Source organism: Peromyscus californicus, unplaced genomic scaffold (genome assembly GCF_007827085.1).
Source record: "Peromyscus californicus insignis strain IS unplaced genomic scaffold, ASM782708v3 Scaffold_3__1_contigs__length_106647218, whole genome shotgun sequence".
Classification (NCBI taxonomy): domain Eukaryota; kingdom Metazoa; phylum Chordata; class Mammalia; order Rodentia; family Cricetidae; genus Peromyscus; species Peromyscus californicus.
The window spans coordinates 6560060-6578632 of record NW_026294551.1 but is presented as its reverse complement, the minus strand read 5'-3'; the positions used below and the strand labels follow the sequence as shown (position 1 = coordinate 6578632).

Below are 18573 nucleotides of genomic sequence, written 5' to 3'. Positions count from 1 at the left end.
GGATCTCTGTGAGTTCGAGGCCAGCCTGGGCTACCAAGTGAGTTCCAGGACAGGTGCAAAGCTACACAGAGAAACGCTGTCTCGAAAAACCAAAAAAAAAAAAAAAAAAAAAAATCCACAGCACACATGTAAAAAAGCCAGGCATGACCACACATACCTGTAACCCCAGCATTAGGGAGTAAAGATGCAGGTGGATCCCTGGAATTTGCTGGTCAGACAGTCTATGCAAAATGACAAGCTTTTCAGTTCAGTGACAGACCCCATCTCAAGGCAAACAAGGAAGATGTCTGACATTCTCCTCTGGCACACTCCTGCACATGCATGTCTGTGTAACACGCACACATGCATCCACGCGCATGCACGTCTCTCCTCTTCCCAGGGTACATGCTCCTGGGGGGACTCCTCAAGGAGTGACTTCTCTGGTCAACTCGGAGGACCAACACTATGTCACCCTCCTTCCCCTCCAGAAGCCATATCTGCCTAGACCAGGGCAGCTGCTGGATGAGCCCCTGACCCGGATGGATGGCGAGAATCCTCAGCAGGCTCTGGAGATCAACAGGGTGGTGAGTGACGCATCGGGAACGGACAGAGTGGTCGCTATAAGGACTGGAAAGGTGCAGGGGAGCCCTGTGCTTCCTGCCCTGACCTTACTTTTCTGTCAACAGATGCTGCGGCTCCTGGGGGAGGGATTCCTGCAGTCCTGGCAGGAACAGATCATGGGCACGTTCCTGATTCGGAAGGCACAGCACCGGCCGGGACTTCGGGACGAACTCTTCAGCCAGTTAGTGGCCCAGCTGTGGCACAACCCAGATGAGCAGCAGAGCCAGCGTGGCTGGGCCCTGATGGCGGTTTTGCTCAGCTCCTTCTCCCCTACGCCTGCCCTGCAGAAGCCATTGCTCAAGTAAGGAGTCCAGTGGATGGGACTCTGTGAGTGGGATCCACATAGCCTCCCAAGCTTGCAGCAACCCTGTGCTGTCTCCACAGATTTGTATCTGACCAGGCCCCCCGGGGCATGGCAGCATTGTGCCAGCACAAGCTGTTGGGTGCCCTGGAGCAGACACCACTGGCTCCCATGGCCTCAAGGGCCCACCCACCCACACAGCTTGAGTGGAAGGCTGGATTGCGGCGGGGACGTATGGCGCTGGATGTTTTCACATTCAATGGTGAGGTCTGCCTCCCTCAGTCAGTGAAGCCAGCCCTGCCCTCCGCTCTTCCAGGCCTCCTGCCCTGTGACCCTGTCTCCCTGCCCTGTCCGGTGTGGGGACAGTAGCCATTTACTGTCAGGGTGGATGGAGCCCTCTGTCCCTCACCCTCCCATCAACCCCCTACAGAAGAAAGCTGCTCTGCAGAGGTGGAGTCCTGGACCACGGGAGAGCAGTTTGCAGGGTGGATCCTACAGAGCAGGTATGGGGAGGCCCGGATGGGACAGTACAGCCAGTGCTGACCACTGACTGTGGTCCCCATCCTCATCCTCATCCTCCCAGCCAGTCCCCCCCCACACACACACCCCGCATGGCCCCCAGGGCCCGGATGGACGCTGTCTCTCAATGAATAGAAAGGAAAGGTGTTAGGTAAATGGACAGGCTCCCACTGTAGCTTCCAGAGAGAGAGAGAGAACAGAGATTCTCAGTGAGGAGGGGGTCATGTGACAGCATAAGGCCCAGTTCCTACTTCCACAGGCAAGCAAATGAGAGCATTAGAGCCTGGGGATAACCAGAAGGACTTTGAGATACAAACAGGAGTGCAGTCTGAGGCTTCCAAGTGAGGCTGAGCACAGGGCTCACGCCTGGGGTGGTGGGGACGTCCTCAGAAAGGGCTCCCTTCTTAGACACTTGCCCTCGACTGACCTCAACTCCTGAAGGATGTCATCTGCCTATCCCTTGTCCCTGATCACCTCTGTGGCTCACTCTCGTCCCACCCAGAGGCCTGGAGGTGCCCCCTCGTGGCTGGTCTGTGTCACTGCATTCTGGGGATGCTTGGCAGGATTTGGCTGGCTGTGACTTTGTGTTGGACCTGATTGGCCGGACTGAGGACTTGGGAGACCCAGCTGGTCCCCACAACTACCCCATCACTCCTTTTGGTTTGTAGGTACCACCCATCTGCCTTTTCCCCAGCTGGTAACCCCCACAGCCACCCTGCCATTGTGTGGTGCATAGATGTTGTTGACGACCCAGTCCTTCCACCTAAATGTCTGCACCCCTCTTAGAGGTGACCCCCACAGTAGTCTCCTTAACTAGGCCCACTGTTTCCTGCAGAGCTGAGAACATCCCTCCAGCCCCTGGTGTTCAGGCACCCTCCCTGCCTCCAGGACTCCCTCCGGGACCAGCCCCAGTACTGCCCGGCAGCGGCCCCCCAGGTAAGGCACACTGAGATTGGCTGAGTGCTGGGAATGGGCTGAGAGGTAGATGTAGCAATGTATCCTTTCCCAACAGGTGAGGCCAGGAAGCCGGGAAACCTGGATGGTTTCCTGGACCACCTCTTTGAGCCAGTCCTCTCCCCGGGCATCAGTGTGAGTGGCCTGCCCTCCCTTTCCTTTGGTGCTGGGGGGTAGCCAACCCTTCTGTTTCTCCCAGGCTCTAGCTCTGACACGAACATTTGTCTCTTCAGGATCTGGAACAAGGCTGGGCCCTGAGTAGCCGCATGAAGGGAGGGGGCTCCATTGGGCCCACCCAGCAGGGCTACCCCATGGGTGAGTAGAGATGGTGTCTCTCTAGGGCTTCCCAGGCCCAACAGCAGGGGTGGTCTGAATCTCCTCAGGCAACTGAGATGGGAGCTCTGACCAGTACCCCAGAGGTCAATGCTTTTCTCTCTGCCGGCCTGGGGCTGGAGGGAGGAGGAGGTATGTGGGGCCAAGTCGGAATGAACCTGAGGGACCCTATTCCCTTAGTGTATCCAGGCATGGTGCAGGCACCCAGCTACCAGCCAGCTATGATTCCCGCACCTATGCCCATGATGCCAGCAGTGGGCACAGTCCCAACCATCCCGGGTGAGGCTGGGTTAAGGGCACCAGGAGAAGCTTTCAGGGCTGAAGGTGGGGGAAGGGTCCTGCCGGGAGTCCAGAGGGCACCTGGGATCAAGAGATTCAAATCTGACCATGGCACTTAACCTGCTCTGGACATCTGCTCTTCACAGCCATGATGGTCCCACCACAGCCACAGCCTCTGCTTCCCAGTTTGGACTCAAGGCAGCTAGCCTTACAGCAGCAGAACTTCATCAACCAGCAGGCGATAATCCTGGTAAGAGCTGTGGCTGGACCACGGGGCTGCGGGGGGGAGTGTGGGCACGGGGGCAGGGCCAGCCAAGCTCTTACTGGGCTCTCTAGGGCTTCCCAGGCCCAACAGCAGGGGTGGTCTGAATCTCCTCAGGCACTCTGCCTCTCCTTTCCCTCAGGCCCAGCAGATGACCACCCAGGCCATGAGCCTGTCTCTGGAGCAGCAGAACCAGAGGCGTCAGCACCAAGCTCAGGCCTCTGGGCCTACCACCCAGGCTCCACCCTCAGCCATGACTCCTAAGCCCAAGAAGCTGCCTACCCCCCAAGAGAAGCCAGAGAGTGACCTAGAACCTTCAGATGTTTGCTTTAGAGTAAGGAGCCAAGGCTAGGCAGAGTTCTCTGGGTCTGGTCTGGTCTGGTGGCAGGTAGGTGCTAGACCTACCCAGATGAGACCCTGGGAAGGTAGGCAGGATTGGTCCAAGAAGCCATCAGAAAGGGATGTTGAGAGGACGGGGCCATGGTTGACTGGGAGCTACTCTTTATTTCTTCTTCTGCCAGGAGGACACTCCAGAGGAGGCTGAAGTTGGGCCCCAGCGCCCCAGGAGCTTCCAACAGAAACGGGACTATTTCCAGAAGATGGGTGAGGAGGGTGCTCAGGGTGGTGGCAGCCACCCGATGCCTGTAGCCTGGGGAGGGGAGGCCACACTTTGCTCCCCTGCCAGCATGGCCTGTCCAGGAGCCCAGATAAATAGGCCCCTTTAGTGCTCTGACAGGTGACAGAGAAGGCCATCTGTGGCATTTACAGGGCAAGAGCCCATCAAGATGAAGACAGTGAAGCCTCCGGCCAAGGTTCAGATCCCCCAGGAGGAGACAGAGGAGGATGAGGAGGAAGCAAGGGCAGGTAGGTGTGGTAGGCTGCGGCACCTGCGGCTCCTGTGGTAGGTACATTGTTCAATTCTCTTCACTCTTCCTGGCAGAGTTGCCCCCTCCACGTCCTCCCCCAGTTGTGAAGAAGCCATTGAAACAAAGTAGGACCAAAGCCGTGAAGGAGGGTGAGGTGGAACCAGAAGAGGATGAAGGGCCGGCCCAGGGCAGGGAGCCCACAGCGCAGAGCTCCACCTCCACACCTCAGCGCCCACAACCCAGCAGGGCACCCACAGTGCAGAGCTCCACCTCCACACCTCAGCGCCCACAACCCAGCAGGGAGATCCGTAACATCATCCGAATGTACCAGAGCCGTCCGGGCCCTGTGCCTGTGCCTGTACAACCCACCAGGTGGACCCCAGGTGTTATGTGGCCAGGGCTGTTTCTCTCCTCAGGGAATCACACTGTGTAGCAATAACTCTCTTTCTTCCATAAGGCCTGTCAAAACTTTTCAGAAGAAAAATGACCCTAAGGATGAGGCTTTGGCCAAGTTAGGAATAAATGGTGCCCACTGGCCTCCATCGGTGAGCTCCCCTGCCATTCTCTGCAGGGCGTGGGCTGTGATCTGTTCAGGAATCCTGGGCTAAACTTGGGGTTTCCAGGGTAACTTGGCCTTGACCATAGCCCTGTGCCTTCTCTTGCAGACGGTATCTCCTAACCTAGAGAAGAGCTCTCTCCCAGATGTGGCTCCCAAACCCAAGGCTCGACCACGGCTTGAGCCCTCCTTATCCATCCAGGAAAAGCAGGGACCCCTTCGGGACTTGTTTGGCCCATGTAGCCCAAGCCCGCCCACAACTCCGGCACCCCCACCTCCACCTCCACCAGCTCTTCCATTGCCTCTGCCTGAGGAACCCAAGACCCTTCCAGTGGAGTCTCGTGGTGAGGAATCCATGTTTCCTGTGTTGAGTCTCTTTAGGTTGGTGGCGGGACTCACGACAGCCTCTCGGGATCTATGGCGAAAGTGTGACTTTCATCCCTGTTTGGCTGAGACCAGCTGTTTGGGCTTCTGGACTTTGGAGCTCCGGAGCTCTGTTTTCCTCATTCCTATCCAGGGCAGGGCTGAGGCACCTTGAAGCCTGTCTGGCACTAAGGGACTGACCTCTGCATGGTGTCCTTGATGAAGGCCTGACAGGTGGTTTTTTTTTTTGTTTTTTTTTTTTGGGTGGTGGTGGTGGGGACTTAGTGGCTGTGGCTAATGTGACCAGGGACACTAGGAAAAACTCAGGGCCCGAAATGAAGGCAGGAGTTGATGGCAGGAGTGGCGGTCTGAAGTGTCTGGAGACTGAGAAAAACAGGAACATGAGGGTCTCCTCTCTCTCTGCTAGCCTTGACAGAGCCCATGAAGGACCAGGGCATCTCCACTCAGCTTCTTGTGCCCTCTGGTAGCGTGTGCTTCTCCTACACCAATGCATCCTGGAAGTTGTTCCTACGAAAGGAGGTGGGCATGGGGGGGGGGGGGGCCTCTTGGGGCTGGCAGGGCAATGACAGGCTGTGTGAGATCCTCACCTGAAACCCCAGCACATCTCCTTCCCCATGGACCACTTTTTCAAGGTTGATTTTCTGGGTTGGGCCTGGGGGGGCAGAGGTCGGCTGGCCCGGCCACAGCCTGGCATGGCCGACCTCACTCTTTCGCCCTGCCCTGCTCTTAGGTGTTCTACCCCCGCGAGAACTTCAGCCACCCCTATTGTCTCAGCCTCCTCTGCCAGCAGGTGAGGGCCTGGCCCACCCACCAACCTGCCACACCCACAGGCAGACCACGTCCCAGGACCCTCGCTGTTTACAGCTGGCACTCAGAGGGCACTTTCTGCGTCGAGAGCCCTGCCTCAGTGTCCTTACAAAATCGGGACTGTGATCATCTTAGTTTTACAAATGAGAGGTCCAAGCAAAGTGTGCCCGGCACAGGCTCGAGCACACACTAGGTGCTTCATAAATGGTGGTTGTTACCCGGTCACTTTCGGCAGTGTGTCGGCTGCTACACTGTGTCAGCAGCAGCCGACCACGGTGCCGCCGAAGGAAGCAGTGTAGTGGATGCGGGATGGGGAGGGGAGAGCTGTAGGTCTGGACATGGTCCTGGGATTTGGGAACCTTCTGTCATCTCCGGCCCCTGTCTCTAGCAGGAGCCAGCCAGCACTGCTGGATATGTAGGCCCCACCCCGGGTCCTCTTCCTTTCCTCCATTATACACCCATAGCGGCTGAGGGTGAGCGCTGGTCTCAGGACCTGGTGCTGACCACCTTGCTCCGCCTCCAGATCCTGCGGGACACCTTTGCAGAGTCCTGCATCAGGATCTCCCAGGAGGAGCGGCACAAGATGAAAGACCTGCTGGGTAAAGGGTCCTGGGAGCTGGGGTGTGGGGCTGGACGTGCCCCCGAGGGGAAGTGTCACGGGAACAAGGATATCATGGACCCCCCTTGCCCACAGGAGACTTGGAGGTGGGCCTGGACTCCCTTGAGACTGCTGAAGACAGCATCAGAAAGCGCATCGTGGTAGCTGCTCGAGACAACTGGGCCAATTACTTCTCGCGCATCTTCCCAGTCTCGGTCAGTGATGTTGGACTTAGGGAGCAGGACACAGTTCGGCTCTGGAACACTGTACTCAAGGGCTCCAGGCATCCGGGCAGTACCAGGAATGGCTGACACTCCTTCCTTCCTGACAGGGTGAGAGTGGTAGTGATGTGCAGCTGCTGGGTGTGTCTCACCGGGGACTGAGACTGCTGAAGGTGACCCAAGACCCCAGCTTCCACCTGGACCGGCTGAAGACACTTTGCTCCTATAGGTGAGTGGCCCAGAGTCTGGAGTGGGGTGGCAAGATGGCCTCTAGCTCATCCCCTGACTGTGTATACACAGCTTTGCTGAGGTGCTGGGTGTGGAGTGCAGGAGCAGCTCCATCCTGGAGCTGTCACTCAAGAATGAACAGCTGATACTGCACACAGCCCAAGCGAGGGCCATCAAGGCCATGGTGGAGCAGTTCCTGAGTGAGCTCAAGAAGGCAAGTGTGGGCGATCTTGCCCTGCCTGGCTTCCCTGGGTTGAGGCTGCAGATCTGTCAAGGTTCCTGGTACTCCTGGGTACTGGGTGGGGGGACATCCAGGGCAGACAGTAGACCACCCACCTGCCTGCAGGACTCTGGCTATGTCATTGCCCTGCGCAGCTACATCACTGACGACCACAGTCTCCTCAGCTTCCACCGTGGGGACCTCATTAAGCTACAGCCATCGGTCACTCTGGAGCCAGGTAATCCCCAGGGCTGGTGCAGGGAGGCTGCCAACGGGCAGAGGGGTGAGCAGGTGAACCATCCTGTGGGAATGCTTTCTAGGCTGGCAGTTTGGCTCTGCTGGGGGCCGCTCGGGACTCTTTCCTGCTGACATGGTGCAGCCAGCTGCCGCTCCGGACTTCTCCTTTTCCCTGGGACACAGAAACAGCTGGCAGCGCAAGAGTAAGCCACAGCATCTCAAGGAGCCGGCTCAGGAGGTAAGGAAGACACAAGGGGTGAAGTGATAAAGGCCTAACTAGGCATCTCGGAAGCAAGGAGCAGGGTTGCCTCAGGTGCTGCCTACTTCCTGTGGCCTGGTGGGCAGTGCTCAGTGTGTTCTGTCCTTTACCATCCCCTGACCTCTTGCCACGTCACCCCCAAGATTGTAAGCCACACCCTCTGAGTACTAAGTACCTGTGGTACTTGGTTCAATGCCTCCATAGAAGATGCTTAATAAATAATCATGGCTTTCCTAGTTTCTGGTGTCACTCCTCTTGGGTCTAATGGGTATGGGGACCAGGCGGTAAGAGTGGGAACAGGGCCTCTGAGCTAGGTGGTGGGCATTAGGGTAGTACCAAATTTCCTGTGCTCCCAGCGCCCCACCCATCCCAGGAGCCAAGAACCCAGTGAAGGCTCAGAGGCCACCTCCTTCACAGCCTACAGCTCTTTGTCTGCTGACTCCCACAACTACACCATGCAGGAATTTGCCCTGCGCTACTTCCGGAAGCCTCATACCTTGTGAGTGCGCTGAACGAACCTCTATGCCTATCTGTCCTCAGTCTTCCCCAACCCAAGCACCACAGAGCCACCAAGCCATTGCTTTTACCGTGGACTTCGTGGCCTGGGACAAGGGCAGGAGGGCCAACAAGCAGGGCTGTCTTTTCTTCTGCCCTCTACAGGCTGACCCAGGCAAGTGGAGGTGCCAAGGAGAAGGTTGCAGCCAGCCTGACTCAGTACACCAAGGTAAGGGGCCATGGCGGTCGGGAGCAGCAGGGTCCAAGGATCTGCCTTCTGACTCCCAAGGCCCTAGATTCACAGCTAAGGGTCTTTGGCCACAGGATCCCATCCAGGAATCCCTCATCTGCCTCAGCGATGAGGACACAAACAGGAAGGCTGTGGCTGGCTTTAAGGGTGAGTGACTGCAGGTCCCCATTGGCAGTGCTTTGGACCTGGGCACCTCACTCCCTTCTCTTTGAGCTGTCCCTGGATCAGCCCATCTGCCAGTAGAGGAAGCTTGCTCCACCAACTTGTGTTTCTGCCCATGGGCTGTGTGACATCCAGGGCAGTTGATGGTTCAGCTGACATTGGCATCTTTGGGTTTTCCTGAGCCTATTTCCTCCTCAACCAAGTCAGAGACAGCTGTCTTGCCTGGTGTGTTTATGCTTGGAGAGTAAGGTGTCAGCTGTCAGGTGACCTGTACAGTGGCAGCACAGGTCAGATCAGGCCTTGTTTACTGTGCTCCATATCCTGCCTGCAGCTCTGATGCAGTTTATGGGGGACCAGCCTAAGCCCCGGGGCACGGATGAGCTGGCTCTGCTCTATGAGCTACTGAAGGTAAGTAAGCAAGGACTGTGCGCTAAGACCCTGAGCGCCATTCCTGCCCGGGCCAGAATGGGACTCTCCCCATCCCCGTTTCTCAACTGTTTCAAAATACTTTATCTTCGGCCGGGCATGGTGGCACACACCTTTAATCCTCAGCACTCGGGAGGCAGAGGCAGGTAGATCTCCATGAGTTCGAGGCCAGCTTGGTCTACAGAGGGAGTTCCAGGACAGCGAGGGCTACAGAGAGAAATCCTGCCTTGAAAAACTAAAATAAATAAATAAAAACAAAAAATACTTTATCCTCAAAACAGCTCCCAGCACTACGTTTTGGGCTATTCTGCTATTATACAAACTACAAATGCTTGCCTAAGAGCCGAGGGGTGTACTCTTTAGTAGCATGTTTGAAAATTAAGGTTCATATAAAGCCCAATATTCAACTAGTTTCTATAGGAACACAGATTAACCCCTACCTAAGCCTTCCATATGGCTGCCATCTGCCAACTCTACTCCTATACATTTCATACGCACAAGAGTGTGCGCACGCACACACCATGGCATGCCTGTGGAGAACAGAGGGTAATTTGCAGGCGGTGATTCTCTATTCTGTGGGTCCTGGGGATGGAACTTCGGTCATCAGCCTTCATGGCAAGCATCTTTACCCACTCAGCCATCTTCCCAGCTCTACACATACATTTAAAATTACATTGTCTCCAGTTACTTCTAAATACTCAAAGCATGCACTGGGCACCTACAACGTGAAGGGCCTGTGAAGAGGCTAAGTCCTTGAGTGTACAGTCCCACAGGAGACAAACGGAGGAGTGGCAGTTGCTGATGGGTGATGGAGCTCTGAGGGAGGAAGAATAAGCCATGTGTGCATGGGGTCAGGCTGTTCCATGGGCTTTGCTCTTCAAATGAAACCTATGGCTGGCTGATGGGAATCACTGCTCACATTTCGCAGGGTAACTTTGGCTGTTTGATATTCTAGGGACTTAGGGACTAAAGGAAATTAGTGTGATGACACCAGGCAAGAGAGGGTGCTGGCATGGTCTCAGAGCCTGCAGCAAGGAGGCAGAGTTGGGCGGGGGTGGGGGATGGGGTGAGGGGAGGGTGGTGTGGCAGGGCTTGCTGTGTGGGGGTGAAGCCAGAGCAGAGACCGGCCTTAACGAGCAGGCCTGGACTGGCAGAGGATCTGTCTAGGGACACTCTAGGCTGAGCCAGGGACCAAGCCAGATGGGAGAGCTGGAGAGAGGCCAAAAGCATCCAGTATCCGGGAAGTCAGCAAAGCTAACCAGACAGTTCAGAGGAGCAGGCGAGAAGTCAGCCACCAGTTCTTCCCCACGGTGCGGGGGCACTTGTTTAGCACTGTAGATTTAGTTACCCGCTTGTGGGGGTGCTCTCTCCTTCTACCATGGGATACTGGGACAGACTTGGTCAGGAATGTCCCGCCACTTCACCAGCTCCCTGCCTAGCGTTCTTTTAGATTGAATTATTTTTATGTTCGCACATGTACAGGTGCCTGCAGAGGCTAGAAGGTGCGTTAGGTTCCCTGGAACTGGAGTGATCCACCTGGTGTGGGTGTTGGGAATAGGAGCAGCAGGAGCTAACAGCTGGCCTTCTCTCCAGTCTGTGTCTAGCATTCTTAAGCCTTGGGTTCCATCTCCAATGTGGTATAAAAAAAAAAAAAGTGACCAGTTGGGCCGGGCAAAGGCTGCCAGCTGCTGGGGCAGAGGTGACTGTTGGGACATCACTTCCAGTCCTCAGCCAACTACCAGTAGCTGTGTGTGTGTGTGTGTGTGTGTGTGTGTGTGTGTGTGTGTGTGTGTGTGTGTGTGTGCGCTTTTTCAAGACGGGGGTTTCTCTGTAGACCATGCTGGCCTTGAACTCACAGAGCTCCACCTGTCTGCCTCCCCGGTGCTGGGATTAAAGGTGTGTGCCATCAGGCCCCTAGCCAGCCATCACTCACAGCAGCCCCTTGGCTCTACTGTCCTGTCCCGCTGTGCCCACTCACTCTTCCTGTTCCCACAGCTGTGCCAAGAAGACCTCAGGGATGAGATGTATTGCCAGGTCATCAAGCAAGTCACAAAACATCCTCATCCGTGAGTGGGGCCTGTGGGGCAGGAACTGGGGCTGGAACAGCACTGAGTCTGGCCAGCCTGAAACCCAGCTCTGCCCTGCAGAAAGCACTGTACTCTGGGCTGGAGCATCCTCAGCCTCTTCACAGGCTTCTTCTCACCGTCCACCACTCTGATGCCCTATGTGACCAAGTTCCTGCAGGATTCCAGCCCTAGTCAAGGTGCCTGGGTTGGGGAGAGGGACTTCTAGGGCCGAGAATGTTCTGCCAGTTAAGGGGCTTGGATACAACTGTGACCTCCATCATTCTGATTCCCTACAGAGCTGGCCCGGAGCAGCCAGGAGAACCTCCAGCGCACAGTTAAATATGGGGGGCGCCAGAAGCTGCCACCACTGGGGGAAATGCAAGCTTTTCTGGTATTTGGAATACACGGGCCTTTCAGGGCTCTCCTGTAATGGGGGTGGTCAACTGGAGAGCAGGGACTTCTGATTGCTGGAGACTAACCCTACAACTTCCCGACAGAAAGGACAAGCAGTTCGTCTGCTTCTAATTCATCTGCCTGGGGGTGTGGACTACAGGACACATATCCAGACATTCACGGTAAGCAGGGGCTGCCATGGGAAGAGGCTCCAAGCCCATGCTCTGGGACTCTAGGCTCCATCATCACGGCCTGTCATGTGCCCAGGTGGCAGGAGAAGTGCTGGAGGAGCTGTGTGGACAGATGGGCATCACAGAATCGCAGGAAGTGCAGGAATTTGCCCTTTTCCTCATCAAAGGGGAAGGTGAGCCCAGGGAAAGGGGCAGCCTTACTTGCCTGGGCCACTGTCTCCTCCACCGGAGCATAGATTCTGTGCTGGGGCAGTCTGGTCAATTCTGGCACGGGTCCCCTATACAGGTGAGCTAGTTCGGCCACTGTCGTCCCATGAGTACCTCAACAGTGTGGTGACCGACCAGGACATGAGCCTGCACAGCCGGCGGCTTGGCTGGGAGACCCCACTGCACTTCGACCACCCCACCTACACTGAAACCCACTATGGCCAGGTCAGCCCCTGCCCAGAAGCCGCTGTGCAGTGAGCGCCACTGCTAAGAAGGGGGCGGCTCCTATCCAGGCGACCTCTAGACTCCCTCTGCACAGTGACGCACTCGGTGGCAGCTGGCAGCGAGTCTCTAGAAGCCACCAGCTGTCGGGGAGGTCATGACACAACGGCCCCTCCCAACTCTCCTCAGGTGCTTCGGGACTACCTGCAAGGGAAGCTGATGGCCAGTGCCCAGGCAGATGCTCAGCTTGCCCGGCTGGCGGCCCTCCAACACCTCAGGAAAGCCAGCAAAGGTCCCCCATCAGAGTGCGTGAACTCAGCTCAACCCCTCTTGCCAGCCTCTCCCTCAAACCTAAGGGCTTCAGCCTACCACCTTCCCTCCTCCAAGGCCACACTCACTTGACCTTTTCTGGCCCTGACAGACTGGCCTCGATTAGCCGATGCCTGTCTTCTCTGTCCCTCCCCAGCCTGCTCCTGAGCAAGTCCTTATCCATAGTAGGTGCCAGTTCAGTTACGTGGCAACACACACACCACCCTACCCCGGCTGGTCCATGGCCACAGGCCCAAATGACCCAGGCTGTGCACCCTAGGCAAGAGCTGCTGGCGTACATTCCCAAGCCACTGCAATGGCAGGTGAACAGAGCCAACATAAAGAGCTTGGTGGACCAGGAGCTGAGACAGCTGCAAGGATACAGCCCACAGAGAGCACAGATTGACTTTATTGGTAGGTCTGCATAAAGGGACAGGTGGGTGTGACAGTCAAGGCCCAGGAGGGAGGGATGAGGAGGCCTCTATGCCCAGTCACCCTTCACTTTCCCTGGGGAACAAAGTGAGGCAGGTCCAGAGATCTGCAGCCAAGACTCTTGTCCTGCTCCTCTACCCACAGAGACCACGGCCCAGCTGCCCCTCTTTGGCTACACTGTGTATGTGGTGCTGAGAGTGAGTAAGCTGGTTCTTCCTGGGCCTGTCCTCCTGGGGCTCAACCGCCAACACCTTGTCCTCATGGAGCCCAGCTCCCAGGTAGGTAGAGGTCCCGTTCTGGTGCTTGCTCAGATCCCGGGTCAGACCTCTCATACCATTCACTGCTACCCCACCCCCACGCCACTCTGCTGTATCTGCTACCCTAGAAACTCTGCTGCTGCATCCCCCTAAAAGACCTGCAGCGGCTCCACCTGCTCAGCCCACTGGAGGACAACGGGCCCCCTGGCCTGGAACTCAATTATGGCTCTGCTGACAACCCCCAGACTATCTGGTTGGAGCTGCCGCAAGTGAGTGGCCAAGGCATCTGTAGTCCCAGGCCACTGGTCTGTTTAGGAGCAGTGTGGGCATGGGGATAGCTGTACTGAACGTCTCTCCCCCCAACCCCCCAGGCCCAGGAGCTGCAGCACACTATTGTCTTCCTGCTGGAGGGCAGCATGTCCCCCATGCAGTGGCCAGGCCTCAGCTGAGAAGAGTGGAGGAGATAAGGCAGCAGCGTCTCACTGGGCAGTCTGCCTTGGATGTCGGGTGGTTCTCGATTGTCTTGACTGCCAGGCCCTGCTGAAACTTCCTGCAGCACAACCCCTCGTGGAGGCTCTAAGGCAGGGGTGGCCACAGTGACGTCAACTGGGAAAGCAAGCAGACACACTCCCTCCGGGTGTACTCAACCCAGAGCTGTAGGAACTTGGCTTGGGCATCTGACGTCCTGCCTGGGGAAAATGCCCACTCAGCTCTAGGGTCAGCACAGGGAGGGCCTGGATGAAGCGGCTTCTGCACAAATAAAATGCCCAAGAAAAGGAGCGTGTGTGAGCATGTATCTCAAGGAGGACTTTATTCCTACAAACATTTCATTTGGGTCTGGCCTTCTTTTTTTTTTTTTTTTTTTTTTTTTTTTTTTTTTTTTTTTTGGTTTTTCAAGACAGGGTTTCTCTGTGTAGCTTTGCGCCTTTCCTGGAACTCATTTGGTAGTCCAGGCTGGCCTCGAACTCACAGAGATCCGCCTGGCTCTGCCTCCCAAGTGCTGGGATTAAAGGCGTGCGCCACCACCGCCCGGCCTGGGTCTGGCCTTCTTGACGGGAAGAGGGAGGGCAGTGAAGGACGGGAAGGGGCCTCACCCTGGCAGAGAACTTAAGGACAAGATGGGAAGATGACTGGTTTTATTCTTTGGCAGCAGCCATACCATCTGAACCTTCTAATCTGGTGATCTGGCCATGAAGGCCAGGAGAAGCAGGTGGAGAGAAAAGACCATGGGGGTTTAAGCCGGAAGGTGGACTAACCTCTGACCTTCCACCTGATCTGGGGGTCCAGTGACACCTCTAAAGTTAGGTTTGGTGTGGGTGTGTGGGGTGACCCTGAGAATGTTGGGGCCTCTGGCACGGGCCTGCCCAGGACAGAGGAGGGGGATGCTGACCCTGTTCAGCCAGCAGCAGCTCATCTCTGTGGGCCACACAGGCCACGCCAGTCAGCTTCACTCTCACACCGGGCATGGTCGTGGAAAAACTGCTTGATGAGACTCTGGGCTTCTTCCTTCACTGTAGATGTGGGGAGGGGACACAGGAGAAGGTAAGAACCTGACAGCTATCCCTTCCCTGCCCCCACAGTGCCTTCTGGCCCTGGCCAGGTTGGCACTCACCACTCCTTCCAGGAGAGACCTTCTGAGCCAGCAAATGTGAGAGGTGGCGGGCAAAGCCTTTAAACAATTCCTAGAAAGCAAAGGGAAGAGGAAGGAGCCTTGGAGCCATCACCGCCAAGGGCAAGGCAGACCGAGTGGGCAGAAGCTGGCCTTGGCTCAAGGCTTGGCCTTCTCTGCCCTATTTCATTCAGGGGTGCACACTCCTTGCCACCCCAAGCCCCCTGCATTGACCCAAGCACCCCAGGCCCACTCACCTACCTTGGATATGAACCTGCCTTCCTTGTAGAAGGGGGTCAGGTACCTGACTACAACATCTGCAGCCTCTTTCACGGAGATGCCAGGAGCTGCGAGCTGGCACGGTTCTCGAGCAACTTCATTCTCAGGGCTGCGACTGCTGGCCAAGGCACTGTCCTTGGCCTCAGCCGAGATGGAGGAGTTGGTTGAGGGGCGAAGCCTCTTCTGAGTCCCCCTCTCTGAGCTCTCCTGGATAGGGCCACAGCACGGAGGGTCACTTTGAGCTCCCCTTTATGGGCTCTACCCTCCCATCTGAAGGAAGCCTGCACCTCGGCACCAGGACCTGCCTTCCGCCCATCCCACCTGCTGCTAGGTTATGAGAAGTGGTCTTCCCTGACCTTAACCCTTGACCCAGGGCAGCTCTCCGCCTCACCTGGCTCTCTTCCTCCAGTACATTCTGGGGTCTGGGCCTCTTGCCTGGCTGGATGTCCTTTCGAGGGCTAGGCTGACCTTTAGTGAGTGAGCAGGTGCTGGCCAGAGGAAAGAAAGGCAACAGAGGTCTGGGTCTAGGCAGCCGGCAGAGCCCGCCTGTGAATGAGCTTCAAGCTTCAGAGGCCCAGGGAGCAAAGGGGTCGGATGCTGCCCTAAGAACAGGATTCCCAGAAACCTGAACTCTTACCTTGGTTCCTCCCTGGGGCACTCAGTCTGAAGTAGAGTATTCAAATGTCCCCGGACTCCGTCTGTGCGGTTCTCTGGCACATCCCCACAGGAGGGGGTGGCACCTTCTGATCTTGGGACTGAAGCAGGTAACGGTGGGTTTTCCGTTCTCTGACAGAGGAATCGAGTGATATTCTGGGAGTCCTTGAGGGCCGCTGCAGCTAGGAGCTGCTGTCTCTTGCTGGCTCTAGTCTTGGCACTGCACTGGGAGGGGCCTTTTGTCCTCTTCTCAGGCGAGAGCTCCCCAAAATTAACACTACTTCCAGGAGCCTCTCCTTGGTACCCAGGGAGGGGCTTGTTCCTGTCTTCATCTTGAAGGCCTGGGGGACCCTGTTCACCTTCCAGCACCGCCTCGGGGTCTTGCTTCTGGGTCTGAGACTTCCCCAACAGTTCTGTGGCTGTCTGGAATGGGCAGGAGCCTTTGGGGAAGCCAGCTCCTACTCTCTTGGGTTTGAGCTGTGAGGAGAAAGAGGAAGAAGTCAGAAGGCTCAGGACCTCAGACCTCCTCAAAGGTGGCTGTGGCTGTGGTGAGAGGTTCTGGGAACGTGTGAGGAAAGAGCTGAACGGGCATGGCCAGGGGGTGGGGCTGACAAATACAAATACAGAGATGCTCTATGGCCTCTCCTGACATCTGGGTTGGGCAGGGCTGTGATACCAGGAGAGGATAAGTCTGTCTGTCCCACCTGAGGACAAAGGGAAGTGGAGTCTTCCCTTGTCTAGGTCGGGAGTGGCCCCTGGATGCTGCTCACCGAGTAGACATGTGAGGTTGGCGGGATGTCATAGTCATTGGGCTCCGAGGGCTCAGCCCCAACACTGCAACTCCTGCCGCCACCTTCCATGTCATAGAGCTGACCATCCTTGGAGGCTTTGTGGATCTCGGCCACCTACAGAGGGACAGGCAGGGAGATCATGGCACCCACAAGCTACTGCTTAGCCCCAATCCAGATCCTCCAATTCTGCTGTGCATTAAGTGGGGAGTAGATCCTGGGGAAGTGCTAGTTCCCCCTGGGATGGCTAGAATACCTCCAATTAGCAAGGAGGAGGAGCTTTACCACTGGCAATGGCTCTAGGGCCAGCAGGCTGGCAGGTGGACTCTGAATACAGGGAGGCTGCCCTGTCTTATCCTCAGCCCATGAGCATGCTCTACCCTGCTTGCCCCCTTGGCCCTAGGCCTACCTTCTTCAGAACACTGGCCTTGTACAGGTTGACCATCTTGGCATTTCGGAATGCTGCATGTTCTAGCTCCACAGCCTTGGCCTGCAGGTCAGCTCTGTGGGAAGGAATGAGAACAAGAGAAGAGGCAGGTTTGAGTCCTCTCCCTGTGGTCCTCCTGGTTTCTCTTCAGGGACCATGGGTTAGCTTCAGGGTCTGGTGAGGATGGGCACATGGGATTCTGATCAGGAGTCTCTAGGTGCCCTACGGCTTACTGTCTTTCAGTAACCTCTGGCAATCTCTGGTGCACACCCAGTAGGGCTGCAGGGACTGAGAGCCATGGAGTAGGATGGGCCACAACCTGCGGAGAGGCATTCTCTGAAGGAATAAGCCTTGGAGCCCACCCTGTAGATCTTGGGACACTCACCCATCAGTGGCCCCTGCAGTCTGGTGGTTACTGCTCAGGGCCTCCTCCAGAAGCTGCAGACAGTGCTCACGGGCCTACGAGGAGAGGCAAGGCTTGGTCACCCACCCTCAGGGTCAGGCGGGCCTGAGGGCAAGTGGAGATAGATGCTTTTCTCTTACCTTCACTGTGAGCTTAGGGATCTTCCTGCTTGAAGCTTCTCTCAGGGGACAGTCCTCATCTGTGAAAAGGGCAGAAAGGGCTTTCCACTTGACCAGCTCTCTGGAGTCCTCCGACCCTCACTGAGCCATCCACTGATCACACCCAGGCACAGCACCCAAGCCCCTGGGGGCATTTCTGTACCAACCTGGGGGTGTGAATTCTTCTATCTTGGGCTCTTTGCCCTGGAAGACAGACAGCATGAGGGACCATGAGACATCCTGTCCTCTGCAGGGCAGCTCCCACTGAGGGCTAGAGAAGGGACTGAGGTGGTAAACGGGACTACCCAGGACCTTGCATGGACCACCGTGGGCTGGTTATTTTTTGGGGGGTGGAGGGGATGCATTTGAGACAGGGTTTCACTATGTCACCCCTGCCCTTGTTCTCAGAGCTGCCTGCCTCTGCCACCCAAGTGCTAGGATTAAAGCCGTGTGCCACCATGCCGGCTTAGGGGTTTTTGTTTATTTGACAGAAACTAGAGTCGTCTGGGAAGAGGGAACCTCAGTGGAGGAATTGTCTCTAGCAGACTGGTCTGTGGGACATTTTGATGTGGGAGGATCCAGATTCCTATGGGTGTTGCCATTCCTGGGCAAGTGGTCCTGGGTTGTAGAAACAAGCCCAGCGAGTGGGCGGCACTCCTCCATGGTCTCTGCTTCAGTTCTGCCTCCAGGTTCCTGACTTGAGCCCTGACTTCCCCTGATGCTGGACAATGATGGGCAAGTGTCAGCCAGATAAACCCTTTGCTTCCCAAGTTGCTTTTAGTCATACATGGTGTTTTGTCACAACAACAGAAACCAAACTAACAGAGCCACTGAGCCCCATCAAGGCCTCTGCCCCCTTTACCTTGCGCAGGCTCATCTGTTTCTGATAGAAAAGATTCCATTCCCGCTTGTGGGCCTCATCTCTGCCCTCATCACCGCTACCTCCAGAACCTTCATCATACCTAGAGGACAGGCTAGGTGTGAGCAGTCAAGGTCTGGGCTCCGCTCTTCCCCACTTATGCCGCTTGATGGGACAGTGATGTTCCAGCACAACGTTAAAGACCAGGCCCCAGGAAGAGTCACATGCCACACGGCAGAGGCTACCTTTGAGCGGGCAGTGGTGGTGCATACCTTTAATCCCAGCCAGGCGGATCTCTGTGAGTTTGAGGCCAGCCTGGTCTACAGAGCGAGATCCAGGACAGGCACCAAAACTACACAGAG

The 18573-nt window shown here is 56.4% G+C and overlaps 2 protein-coding genes across 4 annotated transcripts in view; one reads left to right on the top strand and one right to left on the bottom strand.

Moving 5' to 3' along the window:
* Positions 1 to 13483, top strand: part of Myo15b (myosin XVB) — a 49876-nt gene extending 36393 nt beyond the window's left edge. The window contains 38 exon segments of the mRNA XM_052759809.1: positions 468 to 563; positions 666 to 901; positions 985 to 1163; positions 1332 to 1404; positions 1923 to 2084; positions 2256 to 2356; positions 2433 to 2509; positions 2608 to 2689; positions 2888 to 2986; positions 3133 to 3236; positions 3391 to 3582; positions 3770 to 3851; positions 4017 to 4112; positions 4189 to 4486; positions 4572 to 4659; positions 4780 to 5014; positions 5461 to 5573; positions 5785 to 5844; positions 6385 to 6460; positions 6556 to 6674; positions 6791 to 6909; positions 6981 to 7366; positions 7449 to 7603; positions 7981 to 8123; positions 8285 to 8348; positions 8444 to 8516; positions 8863 to 8939; positions 10953 to 11023; positions 11105 to 11220; positions 11320 to 11414; positions 11521 to 11598; positions 11684 to 11780; positions 11894 to 12039; positions 12226 to 12341; positions 12626 to 12759; positions 12922 to 13055; positions 13163 to 13303; positions 13406 to 13483. Coding sequence (XP_052615769.1) covers positions 468 to 563; positions 666 to 901; positions 985 to 1163; positions 1332 to 1404; positions 1923 to 2084; positions 2256 to 2356; positions 2433 to 2509; positions 2608 to 2689; positions 2888 to 2986; positions 3133 to 3236; positions 3391 to 3582; positions 3770 to 3851; positions 4017 to 4112; positions 4189 to 4486; positions 4572 to 4659; positions 4780 to 5014; positions 5461 to 5573; positions 5785 to 5844; positions 6385 to 6460; positions 6556 to 6674; positions 6791 to 6909; positions 6981 to 7366; positions 7449 to 7603; positions 7981 to 8123; positions 8285 to 8348; positions 8444 to 8516; positions 8863 to 8939; positions 10953 to 11023; positions 11105 to 11220; positions 11320 to 11414; positions 11521 to 11598; positions 11684 to 11780; positions 11894 to 12039; positions 12226 to 12341; positions 12626 to 12759; positions 12922 to 13055; positions 13163 to 13303; positions 13406 to 13483 — 4791 coding nt within the window.
* Positions 13380 to 18573, bottom strand: part of Recql5 (RecQ like helicase 5) — a 42083-nt gene continuing 36889 nt past the window's right edge. The window contains exons 9-20 of one of the 3 annotated variants that reach the window (XM_052759799.1): positions 18215 to 18314; positions 17520 to 17556; positions 17335 to 17393; positions 17177 to 17250; positions 16774 to 16867; positions 16347 to 16481; positions 15560 to 16053; positions 15314 to 15410; positions 14905 to 15129; positions 14647 to 14716; positions 14425 to 14545; positions 13380 to 13784 (exon numbers count right to left, since the gene is read on the bottom strand). In XM_052759799.1, coding sequence (XP_052615759.1) covers positions 14445 to 14545; positions 14647 to 14716; positions 14905 to 15129; positions 15314 to 15410; positions 15560 to 16053; positions 16347 to 16481; positions 16774 to 16867; positions 17177 to 17250; positions 17335 to 17393; positions 17520 to 17556; positions 18215 to 18314 — 1486 coding nt within the window. In that variant the 3' untranslated portion in view covers positions 13380 to 13784; positions 14425 to 14444. Of the gene's footprint in view, positions 13785 to 13820; positions 14546 to 14646; positions 14717 to 14904; positions 15130 to 15313; positions 15411 to 15559; positions 16054 to 16346; positions 16482 to 16773; positions 16868 to 17176; positions 17251 to 17334; positions 17394 to 17519; positions 17557 to 18214; positions 18315 to 18573 lie in introns of those variants that run through there. The other 2 variants (XM_052759800.1, XM_052759801.1) reach the window with 2 other exon arrangements.